Raw genomic sequence first — 12,541 nt, 5'->3', positions numbered from 1 at the left:
GGCTTAGCTATTATATTAGATGGAAACGATTAGGTTTTTGAGGATTGTGAGCTACTGCACCCATTATTTTGTACTTTTATGGAAAGTTCTGCACACCCACTCATAACCACTAAGAGCTGCCTGCACAAAGCATTACCCTGTCATATTATCACATCCTACGTATGGAGCACGCTGCTGACAACTATCAACACCTCATTTTTTACTGTGGAGCATGTTTACTACTATCCATGCTGCTGTGAAGTACTGTAATGGCCTGTTACACTTCTTTTACTTTTTAAAGCTGTGTAGTTGGTGATTTGAGGGTTTTTTAACCACCGCATTGAAAACTACATATAAAAACATGAGCGCGTGAACAGTGTTGGTGGATGGGAAACTGTCAGATATGCCAATGTGTGACTACGTTATTGAGGTGGCAAAGCTTGATAACCATGAAGTATCCTGAAATACTTTGCCAATTGAATACATTGACTTCAGTTCTGTAGGAGACGACTCCTCGCTCTAATTCAGTATCGTCATTTCTCAGTGCTTCTGGTTGTAGTACCATGGGTTTGGTTTTTCACAGAAACCATTCTAGGAACATTTTCCTATAACTGTTTCTTCTAAAAACCTCTGACTACAAGTGCCCCATGAGTACCTGTCAGCACCTTTAGGCCGCCTGCACACGAGCATTCCGGATTACGCCAGCGGATTTTCACACGCGGGAGACCTGCATATGGCACCTAAGGCCTCATGTCCACGGGCAAAAGAAGAATTAAAATCCGCAGCGGATTTTAACTTTTCTCCCGCCAGCGGATCCACACCCCATAGGGATGCATTGACCACCCGCAGGTAGATAAATACCCGCGGATGGTCAATAAAAGGGAATTTTAAAAAAAATGGAGCATGAAAAAATCTGGACCAAGCTCCATTTTCGTGCGGGTCTCCCGCAGGCTTCTATTGAAGCCTATGGAAGCCGTCTGGATCCACGGGAGACCTAAAATAAGAATATACTCACCTGCTCCGGATCCTCCCTTCGCCGCGGCTTCATCTTCTCTCCGTCGCGGCCGGATCTTTTTTCTTCGGGCCGGCGCATGCGCGCGGCACGCAACTGACGTACTATGCACATCTGCCGGGCCGAAGAAAAAAGATCCGGCCGCGACGGAGAGAAGATGAAGCCGCGGCGAAGGGAAGATCCGGAGCGTGCGGGAGGTAAGTTTATTCTTAATGTTAAGCGCTCATGTCCGCGGGGCAGGAGGGACCCGCTACGGATTCTCCATGGAGAATCCGTAGCGGGCCTAATTTTCCCCGTGGACATGAGGCCTAAATGTGCTTGCGGATAGGTGCGGATGCGTGAAAAATCACGCGCGGATATATGCGGATGTGCGGCGGGAAAAAACGCACGGAAAAACCTGCAGCCTCCTACCACGCCTACTTCCTCTAATGTCATAGCAACCAGTGCCTTCATCTGCAGCTGCACCGCGGATATACTGCGTGAAAAAACGCGTCCATTCACTTGTATTGGAGTCTCCATGCACAGAATCCGACCCAAATTAGGACATGCCGCGTTTTTTATCTAGCGCGTGAAAATACGCGATGCAAATCCGTCCGTCTGGGGACAACTGCGGATCCCAATAGAAGTATATTGCCTGCGGTCAGGGGCGGACAATGTGCTTAAAATACTGTGGCAGAAATTCCGCCCATGTGCAGGCACCCTTAGAGCACCATAAGATACTGTTAGGGGACTCAAAGTTGAGGGGTTCTGCTACTTTTTATACTCTGTGCCCCCCAAGAAATCAGCATGCGCATACAGACTCCTTTCAGATGGCTCTGTGCGTGTGCTCTCCTGTAGAGCTCAATGACAGCGGCATGCACACACGGCCTTCTGGCAAGGGTTCCCTTTATGGATTCTGGAAGGCTGAGGGTACAGACACATGTTGTGGTTCAGATGCAGTTGATAACCAAAGAACTAAAAAAAAAACCCACTGAATTTGGAAATTGGTTTTACTGTGAATTTTATGATGTGGATTTTACTGATGAAATACATTCATTAAACATGTTAAATTGTTGGTAACTGTGCAGCCAATAATCTTCTTGCAATTCTTGGTAAAACGGCATGTGTTCATCAACCACATCTGAAGTGCAACATGGAAATATAACCTGGAGGGCTCACTCTCACAGGTTTACATTAGGAGTGTATGTCTCTTTTTATGCGTCTTAGGCAGTAGGTGGCAGATACGTATTTTATGCACTGGGCTATGATGATGGTGCGTATGATGTTCCAGCATGGGACATGCTGCGTTTTTGTTTTTTGTTTTTTTTCACGCATAATACGAGCAGATCTGGATGGCCCGATATAAATCAATGGACTTTTAGCAATGTGTATTACGCAGGCTAAATACACTCGTCTGAATAAGCCCTAAGTGTCTATTCAGATAGTGTGACTGTGCCACGGTTCTTCCTGGGCAGCGTAGAACAGCTCGTCAAAAAACACATGGTTTAATCCTGGCGCGGCAGCTAGCTCATTGAAAGCGTGGCAATTCATGGTGGAACCACGTGCTCGACAACAACCGCAGCAGAACAGAAACCTTCAAATGTATCTTTATGGTATGTTCATATATAGTATAAATTCTGTGCATTGTGGAAAATCTGCAGTCTTTACCGTATAAGATATGTGGATAAGGTTTTAACAAACCTCTCCATGATATGGAAATAAATCTCTGTGGCATTAGAAGGGTGCGGCTTTTAAATTTCAAAGTCAATTGTTTGCTGTCAAATTTTTTTTTTCTTTCACTTCCGAATTTATCCCTTTCATTTACTGCGGTGAATTCAGTGCTATGTAATGCCCTTTTTTACATGGGACCAGAATCTCACAATTTTTGCTTGCCCGTTCGAACTGATGACATTATCACCAGCTCGCTTGTGCTCGGGCAGTGTGTTTAGGCTGCATGATTCTCGTTAAGTTCGTAAGTGTTGCACATTCCTATCCGAAATGCTGAACGATCTGCCGCATGATGAGTGCTAGAGTCGGAGCTGTTTTTTATGCCACCCAAAACTGAAAGAGAAGCAAAACATATTCTTGTTCGTTGTTTAGCCATTGTTTCGCCATTCAGTTTCGCTTGTTTGAACGATTCTCTGAACAATATCGTTCCGTGTAAACCCGTACGCTGAATCTGGCACTTCCATTATTTTCCTAGGATGGAGCTGAACAATGCAAACTGAAAACACTGATATATTTGAATTAAATTGCTGCTTTTACAATCAATCATTAATCTGGTTGGCCAACTCAATCGATTTTGGGAGATTCATATACAATTTGGGATTTGAAAAGGTACAGCAAGATTATTGGCACTCTTTTTGGGGGGGTACTTGATCAGGGGGGTCTCAGCCCTATAAATGTATAAAATAGCATACTTCGCTTCGGAATTCTATGTGTGCATGCATACTTAAATATTGAAGCATAAAAGAATAGTTTTTAGGTACTTGTTGAGACTATCCAATATGTTCAACCACACTATAGCTATTAAGAGAAAAAATATGTAAATCAGCAATGCTTACAGCATTTAGATAACAAACATTGCTTCGTTAACATACATTGGACTAGTGGCAACTATTTTTGCCATTAAAGTAGTTCTTGTAATCATGTATAAAAATAAAATGTTACATTAAAACAGAATTTCGATACAGCCAACTACGAAATAAAAATCTATTACTTCCTGTCCTTTGAACACGCTTCTGTTCCAAATGCAAGTTTATGATGTATTATACTAAAAAGTGTAATGGGAATCACTATGGGTGATTGCCTGTAACTTTATAGTATAAAGGCTGCACAGGAAGACCAGCTATCCGTGCCTTTTCACAACACACAAGTGCTATTTTTACTTCAGTCACTTGTGGGATAATTTGACTCACATCCTTTCTACATATCCGCTTACTGTTTAAGTATCTGTAAAGTTTCTTTTACTTACAATGCATAGGAGATTTCTTTTAATGTACTGTAGCTATACAATAAGCATGACATTGGTGCGAGAACCCAGATGGTTGTGTTGAACACATCATACTGAGAGGTTCTTTGCAGAGCCTTCTATAATGACAACATGCCCTCATAGAGTAGATGGGACAGGAATAGTCTGCTAGTTCTTATAATGGAGTTCACACAAACTGTCTCCCATAAATCTAAGTAATATACTTTTCTCTTCCTGTTCCCTACCTATGGTTAACATGGGTTTATGGGGGACAATTGGTGTGGCAGAATCTTTAATAGTAGTCGGAGCTGGTAGAATTCTGTATCTGTCTCGCGTTCTGTTCGCATCAGTGTAGGGGGTTTCCATTCTGCAATGCCATCATAGGGACAAAAAAAAATGTAAACAGAAATTTAAAGGGAACCTGTCATCAGTTCTGTATAAAACCAACTACACCAAATAAACAATAAAGTAATGCACAATAATGACATTCTGGTGAAATTCTACCTTTTTAAAAGTAAGATACATTTACATTTCTTCCACTGCTTCCATGTAAGCGGTGCGGTGGGCTGGCTGGACCATCTCTGCGGGCCTGTTTACCTTTCCTAACACCGCTACTGTCCTCAACGTGATGTTCAAACTCGCATGCTCTCGGACCAACACATGTGCAGTTGAGTCTGACTCTGCCCATAAAAGGGACAGATGAACTGCACATGTAAGAGAGTGAAACGTGTGTCGGGGAAGACCTACCCTGAAAATAAGCCCTAGCTGCAAAAAAAAAAAAAGGAATACATTACCTAGCAGGCTCGATTCCGGTCTCTACCACTGCTTTCTGGTACGCCGACACGCTTCTAGCAGTCCTTGGCTGTCCACAGAAGATCACTTCCTGGTTACTTGATTCATAAATCTCACCTCCAGGAAGCGATGACTCTGGTTCTCGAGTGATGCTCAGCTGAGCAATGCAGCGTTCGATGAACCAATGCAATGGCTGTGATTGGCTGAGCAGCGCTCGGTGAACCAATCACAGCCATTGCGTTGTGGAGGCTGGATTTATGAATTGGCCAATCAATGCCACGGCGCAGCCAATTCATAAATCCTACCTCCACAACACAATGACGGTAATCTTCTGTGGGCGTTTGAGGACTGCAAGAAGCGTGTCGGAGCTCCGGAGAGCAGCAGGAGGGACCTGGACCAAGCCTGCTAGGTAAGTATAATAAGACCTTCCCCGAAAATAAGACTTGGCGCCTCATTTGCGGCAGAAAATTAATAGGGTCTTATTTTTGGGGAAACACAGTATTATGTGTTCTAGTGATGGCAAACTGCTATATACTTTATGTATTGGACATCTTGTGTATGTATTTGCATGAAATTATTCCCTGTCTACTGGATGGGTCTGTGCACTGAATAATTGAAGTGATTTAATTTATGGATTGAACCTTGCTGCATATATGGATTTTGTGTTGACACAGACACTGCAATTTTTACTATGCACTTACACTTCAAATATTATCCACCAATGTTTCTGCAACTGTGCTGTTAATATGTGGATGTGCTTTACATAATTTTGATGTGGTGTAAGGGCATTTTTTTTACAATATATACTTTAATGGGGAATTATTTGTTTTATTTTTATTGAATGATATCCACTTGACGAATGATGGATATGTTATCATATCTATCAAAATATCATCATTCCTGCCATGAATGTCTGGATCATAATTAATATGTCAAAAAGCTAGGCATAGTCATTACACAGTGTAGCGATGCTTGGTAATTTCATGTTTAAGAGTATATTTACCTGAATCGTTTCTATGATCGATTTGATTTTTTTTTTTTAACAAGAATGGCAAAACGTTGCCTCAAAAACAACAAGTATCCCTTAAGAACACTTTACTTTATATTAAAGTGCATGCCCACCTTTTGAATATCTGTTTACATACAGTTTAGTATTAAAGGAGAGAATTAAAGGGGTTGTCCCGCGGCAGCAAGTGGGGTTAAGCACTTCTGTGTGGCCATATTAATGCACTTGTAATATACATCGTGCATTAAATATGAGCCATACAGAAGTTATACACTTACCTTCTCCGGTGCTGGCGTCCCCGTCTCCATGGCGCTGACTAAAGCTGCCTTCTCCTTCCATTAGACGCGCTTGCGCTGTCTGGTCTTCTGTTCTGTTGAATGGGGCCGCTCCGGCGTGCTCGCGCCGGAGAGCTGGTCTGCGCATGTGCAGAAGACATGTGCGGCGCGAGCACGCCGGAGCGGCCCCATTCAACAGAGCAGAAGACCAGACAGCGCAAGCGCGTCTAATGGAAGGAGAAGGCAGCTTTAGTCGGCGCCATGAAGACGGGGACGCCAGCACCGGAGAGGGTAAGTGTATAACTTCTGTATGGCTCATATTTAATGCACGATGTATATTACAAAGTGCATTAATATGGACATACAGAAGTGTATAACCCGACTTGCTGCCGCGGGACAACCCCTTTAAGACCAGTTTTTCAGTATTTGGTCCTAACTTGATTCCCTTAGCTGCAATATAAGTCTAATGTATGAAGAGGCACATACGTGGGACATATCTTGAGCTGTCCAGGTGTCTAAAAATATATTTATACAAGCTATGAAATGGAGAACAGTTCTGGTATAATTTTATGCCAGTTTCTGGTGTAAATTATACATAAATCTGTCAAGTGGGGATGGCCACACCACCTAACGACAAGCCAACCACATTTTCACCCAATCACGTTCAGTTGGCGTAACCCCCTGTCAATCTTGGCTCCACCAGGACTTCCTGGTGGCGTCAAGATACACTAATACCACGACAACCTATGTTCCTTTTCTAAACAGTAGTGTGAGTGGCATAGATTGCATAATAAGAATTGTATATTTTTGTAGGAGGCCGTGCCAATTTTTACTTGATAGATGCCTCCTGGAACTTAAATATTGATGTCTTATAACGATAGGCCATCAGTATTTATGTCCCACAAAACACCAGACCATGTTTACTAGTAGCGGATTTTTCACTGCAAATATTGGTGTGGCACTGTATCAGAATCCACATGTAATACATGGATTTTAATGTAGATTTCACCCCCTGGTTTGAAGAGGTAAAATCCCTGTTGACAATCCGTAGTATTAACTGTCATCCTACACATTTATAACTTGCTCCACAGGTCAGTTTACACTGTGGATCTTTTCTGCAGCGGTGGATGAGATTTCTTGAAATCTGATGCACTATTCTATAATGCTGCGGGTCGTCCTATACATGTGAAGGTTCAGTACTAGAGATGAGCGAGCGTACTCGCTAAGGCAAACTACTCGAGCGAGTAGTGCCTTATGCAAGTACCTGCCCACTAGTCTCAAAAGATTCGGCTGCCGGCGGGGAGAGCGGTGAGTTGCAGGGGGGAGTGGTGTAAGAGAGTGAGCGAGAGCTCTTCACCCCCCCCCCTCCCCGCTCTCCCCCGCCGGCACCCGAATCTTTAGAGACGAGCGGGCAGGTACTCACATAAGGCACTACTTGCTCGAGTAGTTTGCCTTAGCGAGTACGCTCGCTCATCTCTATTCAGTACATATAATCTACAGATAATGTTTAGTAACTTTTAGAAATCCCTTTAAAGTCCTCAGTTACGGCATGTTATCCAGAGCTGCATTTTACGATTGGGTAGGCCTCAACCCTGATATTTTGTAACATTCCTTAGTGGCTCGGTGTTTTCTTTTGGTTTCCAATGATAAAATACAGAATTGTGTTTTCAGATGTTACATGCTGCAACTGTACTAAGCTTTTCTATAAACATCTCTGCAAGACTTCGAAAATGACAAAAAAAACCACAAAATGTTACATATTTAAAAAGGCAGCCAAAAACGTATGTAAAATATGCTATTAAAAATGATTGAAACACATGGAATTTTTTAACGTGCATTACGAACGGAATGTGTCAGCTTTTTTATGCTAATTAAAATCTGATGCTGACACCCCACCCCCCACCCCTTCTAATCCATTTTTATTTATTGATTTGTAGATTTTTAAAAAACTTTATTTTCTATTGTTACTTCTGTTTTCTCTGCATGACTATGGGGGCTGCCATCTTGCCTGAGCTGCTAACTGCGTTCTCTATGCAGCAGCCACATGGACCATGGACACCATGATGATGGGAGGGGGGGTGGGGGGGGACTCATCAACTTATATGGGAGAGTGTTGTGGACATGTGACCCTGTGGCATGTGCAGAGGTCATTGTGTATGTGTGTATATAGGAAATGAGCTGTGACCATCGCCTGTTGTGAATGGTGGATCCTGTGTTGTCCAATACAAAGATACTGGCTTTTTTCATTTTAATCTTGCCTGTGATGATAATGAGATAACAACTGAATAGGTTTCTCTATAGAACAGGAAGTCTTGGTCTATTATTAGACCTACCGGTCAGTGTGAAACTGCAAGATTTCAAGGTTCTTTTAAAATATAGAGGCATGGAAAGTTAAAGAAAAAACAACCACCAAAAATTCTGAATAAATAAAGCTCTTTTCTGATTACATGTTCCCGTTAAAATGCTAAAAAAAAGAACACTAATGACCCTTTTACATGGGTCGAGAGTCGTCTAAAGGACTGCACGAGCGCTGCCGTCACTGCTAAAGTCGTTGGTGCTCGTGCAGAGCGTTTACACTGATATCGCTGGAATGGGCTACTCGTTCTGCACTTTATCTTCTATGTGAAGCGCTGAGTGGGAAGCATTTACACAAAACGTGAATCCAGCGATAGTTGTTTTTTTGCATTTACACTGCACAAGTATCGCTCAAATTTGTTTTCTGTCTAACTTACTGTAGATGCATTCTACAGAATAAGCGGAGACATAAAGTGACAGCTTAGGGCTAGGGTATGCCCCAAAGGTCGTGATTGGCTGCCTGCAGGAAGGTCCTAGCAGCGTGGTGAGTGTGTTTTGCCTTGGATGGAGGGCTAGGGTGAGGATTTGTTTAAGTGTTAGGCTTACATTAGTAGGTGTAAATGGTCCAAAATGAAGCATTTGCAGCTAATAATTTAACCATAATACTTAAACTCTCACTCTAACTCTCCATCCAAGGCAAAGTTGAGTCCCCACGCTGCTAGGACTTGCAATGTGCCGGCTACTCGCTCTGCCGCTCTCCATCCCCGGCACTGAGTGTCCCTGCCGGCAGCCTCCCAGCAGCGCTGCAGGGAAAAAAATTATCTGTCAGCGCTGATGTGAGATCGGTGCTTGGGAACTGCACAATGGCGGAGCGGAGAGGGGAGAAGGCAGACCACCCGACAAGTGAAAAGCAGCAGACGTGGAGACGAAGAGCGGGCAGCATATGAAGTGGTGGGGAGGTGAGCTGAGGCCTGGGAAAAGGGATACTGACAGCGGGGAGGCAGGGACAGTGACAGCAACAATGGGGAGGTTAATGGGAAAAGGGAGACGGACAGCGGGGAGCAAGGGTCAGTGACAGCAGTAGCGGGGAGGTTACATCAGGGCTGGGGAAGACACAGACAGCAGGGAGGCAGGGAGAGTGCCAGCAGCAGCAGGGAGGTGAAAACAGGGTTGGGAGCCGAGAACCAGCGCAGCGCTGAGTGACAGAGCAAGGAGACTGGGGGAAGGTTAATAGGCTGCCAGGACCTGCACAGGAGCCAGCTCTCCAGCCAGTTAGGAACAGGGGTTGTCACCGGCCTGTCAATCTTGTCTCCACCACTACTTCCGGTGGTGACAAGATACAATGGTACCGATGCATTCAGTGCAGAGACATAATGAAATGGTAATTTGAGATTTGTGTAGAATGTTACAAGAAATTCACGTGTCCAATTAAAAAAAAAAAAAAATTCCTTACAGTGTTAGTAGTACATTGCTTTAGACTATGATGTCATGAGAATGTTATTAATTTTTTTAAAATTTTCTACCAACAGATATTAAGAAGCCTCCAGTAGCCCCTAAACCTAAAAATACCGTGGGTCAGAAACCTAGCCCACCACCAATTGCGCCCAAGCCAGATATAGTTCAGCCTAAAGTAGTACCAAAAAAATCTAAGCCAATAATCGCTCCAAAACCAAAAGTCATTAAAAGTTCATCTGTTGCAGAAGGCAAACAAAATCTTACCATCAAATCAAGTACTGAAAGCAAGGAGGAACATGAAAGCTCAGAAAACTTCATTTGTAAGCTGGAACCACCAACCAGTCATGAAAGTGCCACATATATTATTTCACCGTGTTCCTGTAATAGCAAGTGCAGTCACAAGCTTGGAAATGGGGAATACTTGCAGAAAAATCAGAAAGCAATAGAACAGCTGGAGAATTTAGAAAATAAAAAGCTATGTGGGCCGCCAATCCCAGGTATAAGACCAAGAAGAAAACCTTGTAGTCCGCAGGAAAAACCTTTAAAAATAAATCAAGTTAGTTTGAAGGCCAGCATTATAGAAGATGTCCTTCTCAATGGTTATACTTGCAAGCAAGAAAATGCTGAAGAAGACGGCAAGATTGTCAGGTGCAATGTTACTGCAGGTTCTGGTGAGAACATAGAAAACTGTAGCTGGTCACATCATCTGCCTACAGCTTCTTTTACCAATGGTGCTACTCCGTTTCCTCCAGTTTCTGAATCTATGGATAATGTGAATCAATGCAATGTTTTATTACTTGATCGTGAACCATTAAATACAGAAGACCATGCAAAGTCTAATCTTCTGCCAATGACTCCTCCTCCACATAAAAAACTGCCAATTCCGAAACCAAGGAAACTGCGCACACCATGTTTAGTGCGCCAAGATTGCGTTGATAGGACCGCAGAAAGTAGCGAGAACTGTGTTCCTACACATCTTGACCAGGTACAGAATGGAGTCGATCATTCCTCAGCACACAGTGACTGTTCTGATAAGCTTATTGCAAAAAGGGGAGACCATCCAAATTACAAAAGTATGTATCAAAACGGTAATAAAGATGAAAATGGAGATTTACAACTGAATTCTGATATTGCATTACCTCCAGATGATGCAGCAAGTGAAAGCACTGGGATTTATGTTGAGGAATTACCACATTCCGAAGAAAACAGCAACTTTAAGAGATGTAGTACTCTATCAATGAGTTTACCGAAACAGCTGAAGCTTATTTATGAACAGAACTTGGCTGTAAAGAATACTGCCACAGAGAAAAATCATATAAAAGATGAAGCAAATGTAAAGTCACCAAGAGTTCCTCCTAAAAAACCACAAAGATACAGCTTACCAGCAGCTGGCCTGCTCAAGAAAGCTGCTTCAGAGGAGAAACTCCTCAGTAGCTGCAATGGGGGTCCTTCAAGTGACACTAAAGGACATGCAGGATTATGTTCTAATCAGTTACCAACTTCAGAGAAACCAGTATGGAAGTTGCAGCACCCTATTTTACCTTTCTTAGGTAGTCCAGAGACATTAAAGACTTTTCCTAGTAATGAAACACCACATCTGCTTACCAAGCCCAGGGCTAAATCTTTATCTTCTGTTGATATGGATAGAATAGAAAAACCCTTACCTGACAGTCCTAAAAAAAGCTCCTTGAAGAAGTTGCTGAACCTGAAGTTATCTGTATGTATGATAAAAAGCGACTTTCAGAAGTTTCTTTCTCGAGGCAATCTTCTGGCAGACAATGTGACATCAGATATATTTTCTTGTACTGGGCACTCTACGTCCCCCACTTTAGGAAAAAAGATGAAACCTGCAAAAGCACAATCTGCTGATTCTTTCAGTCCATCATCAAGGAAAAAGCAAAAACACAAGAGGGAGTTTGATATTGGAAATAACCCAGCCTCAGTTTCTTTAGATGAGAATCAGCTTTTAACATGTAGACCACAGCTGGCATCTTCAGTGGACAAATCGGTCCCCGATATACCGGAATATGAAAATATTTGTCTTTATGAAGAAATCCCAGAATATGAAAACTTGCCGTCTACTCTAGTTTCCGATGTGAATGAATGTGATACAGCAATATATGAAGTGGATGACCCAAATGAAGTTAGCTCTTCAGCAACTATGCATGTCATCCACAGGTATGAGTCTGCTCACGTTGCTACTTGTTTGTTCTTTTCTAGGTGCTAAAATATGTAAGTTTGCAGAATACTTTAATGGTGGCTGTTGCCCTATGTAAATACACCCTAAGAAAGGCTATCTGATACTAGTGTACTCATTATTAAGATGTTGCAGGTAGCATTAAAAAATTGTGTTCAAGACTGGATAGGAATTGTTTAATATTTGGATATAAATTCTACTATTGATGACGAGTAGCGAGGATAGGTGAATATCGTCATATCATTGGGGATCTGATTCCTGGCACTACCACCAATCAGCTGTTTGCTGGAGCCATTGTGTGCCAGAACGACCACGGATCCCTACATTGTATTGTAGCTCTTTTCCACTTTAATTGAATGAGACCGAGTAGCCCACTGCACAACGTGAAATTTTGCTAGTTTTGGTGCACGATGGTTCTGGCAAAGAGTTGATCAGCAGGGATGTATGGCATCGCACCGCCACTGACCTATCCCGAGAAGTCATCAATATTATAGTACCAAAAAAACTCCTACAACATACAGTCCACTAATTGATTACAATTGCAGTTTCTCTTTATATACTATTACACGATTAATTTCAT

At 42.6% G+C, this 12,541-nt stretch overlaps 1 protein-coding gene across 3 annotated transcripts in view; it reads left to right on the top strand.

The window, feature by feature from the left end:
* Positions 1-12,541, top strand: part of FGD6 (FYVE, RhoGEF and PH domain containing 6) — an 87,407-nt gene that overhangs the window by 24,791 nt on the left and 50,075 nt on the right. For all 3 annotated transcript variants that reach the window (XM_066591542.1, XM_066591541.1, XM_066591543.1), the window contains exon 2: positions 9,839-11,942. In XM_066591542.1, coding sequence (XP_066447639.1) covers positions 9,839-11,942 — 2,104 coding nt within the window. The remainder of the gene's footprint in view (positions 1-9,838; positions 11,943-12,541) is intronic.

Source organism: Eleutherodactylus coqui, chromosome 2 (assembly GCF_035609145.1).
Source record: "Eleutherodactylus coqui strain aEleCoq1 chromosome 2, aEleCoq1.hap1, whole genome shotgun sequence".
NCBI lineage: Eukaryota > Metazoa > Chordata > Amphibia > Anura > Eleutherodactylidae > Eleutherodactylus > Eleutherodactylus coqui.
Note: the sequence above shows the minus strand (reverse complement) of the source record. Positions and strands in the feature narration are given on the sequence as shown.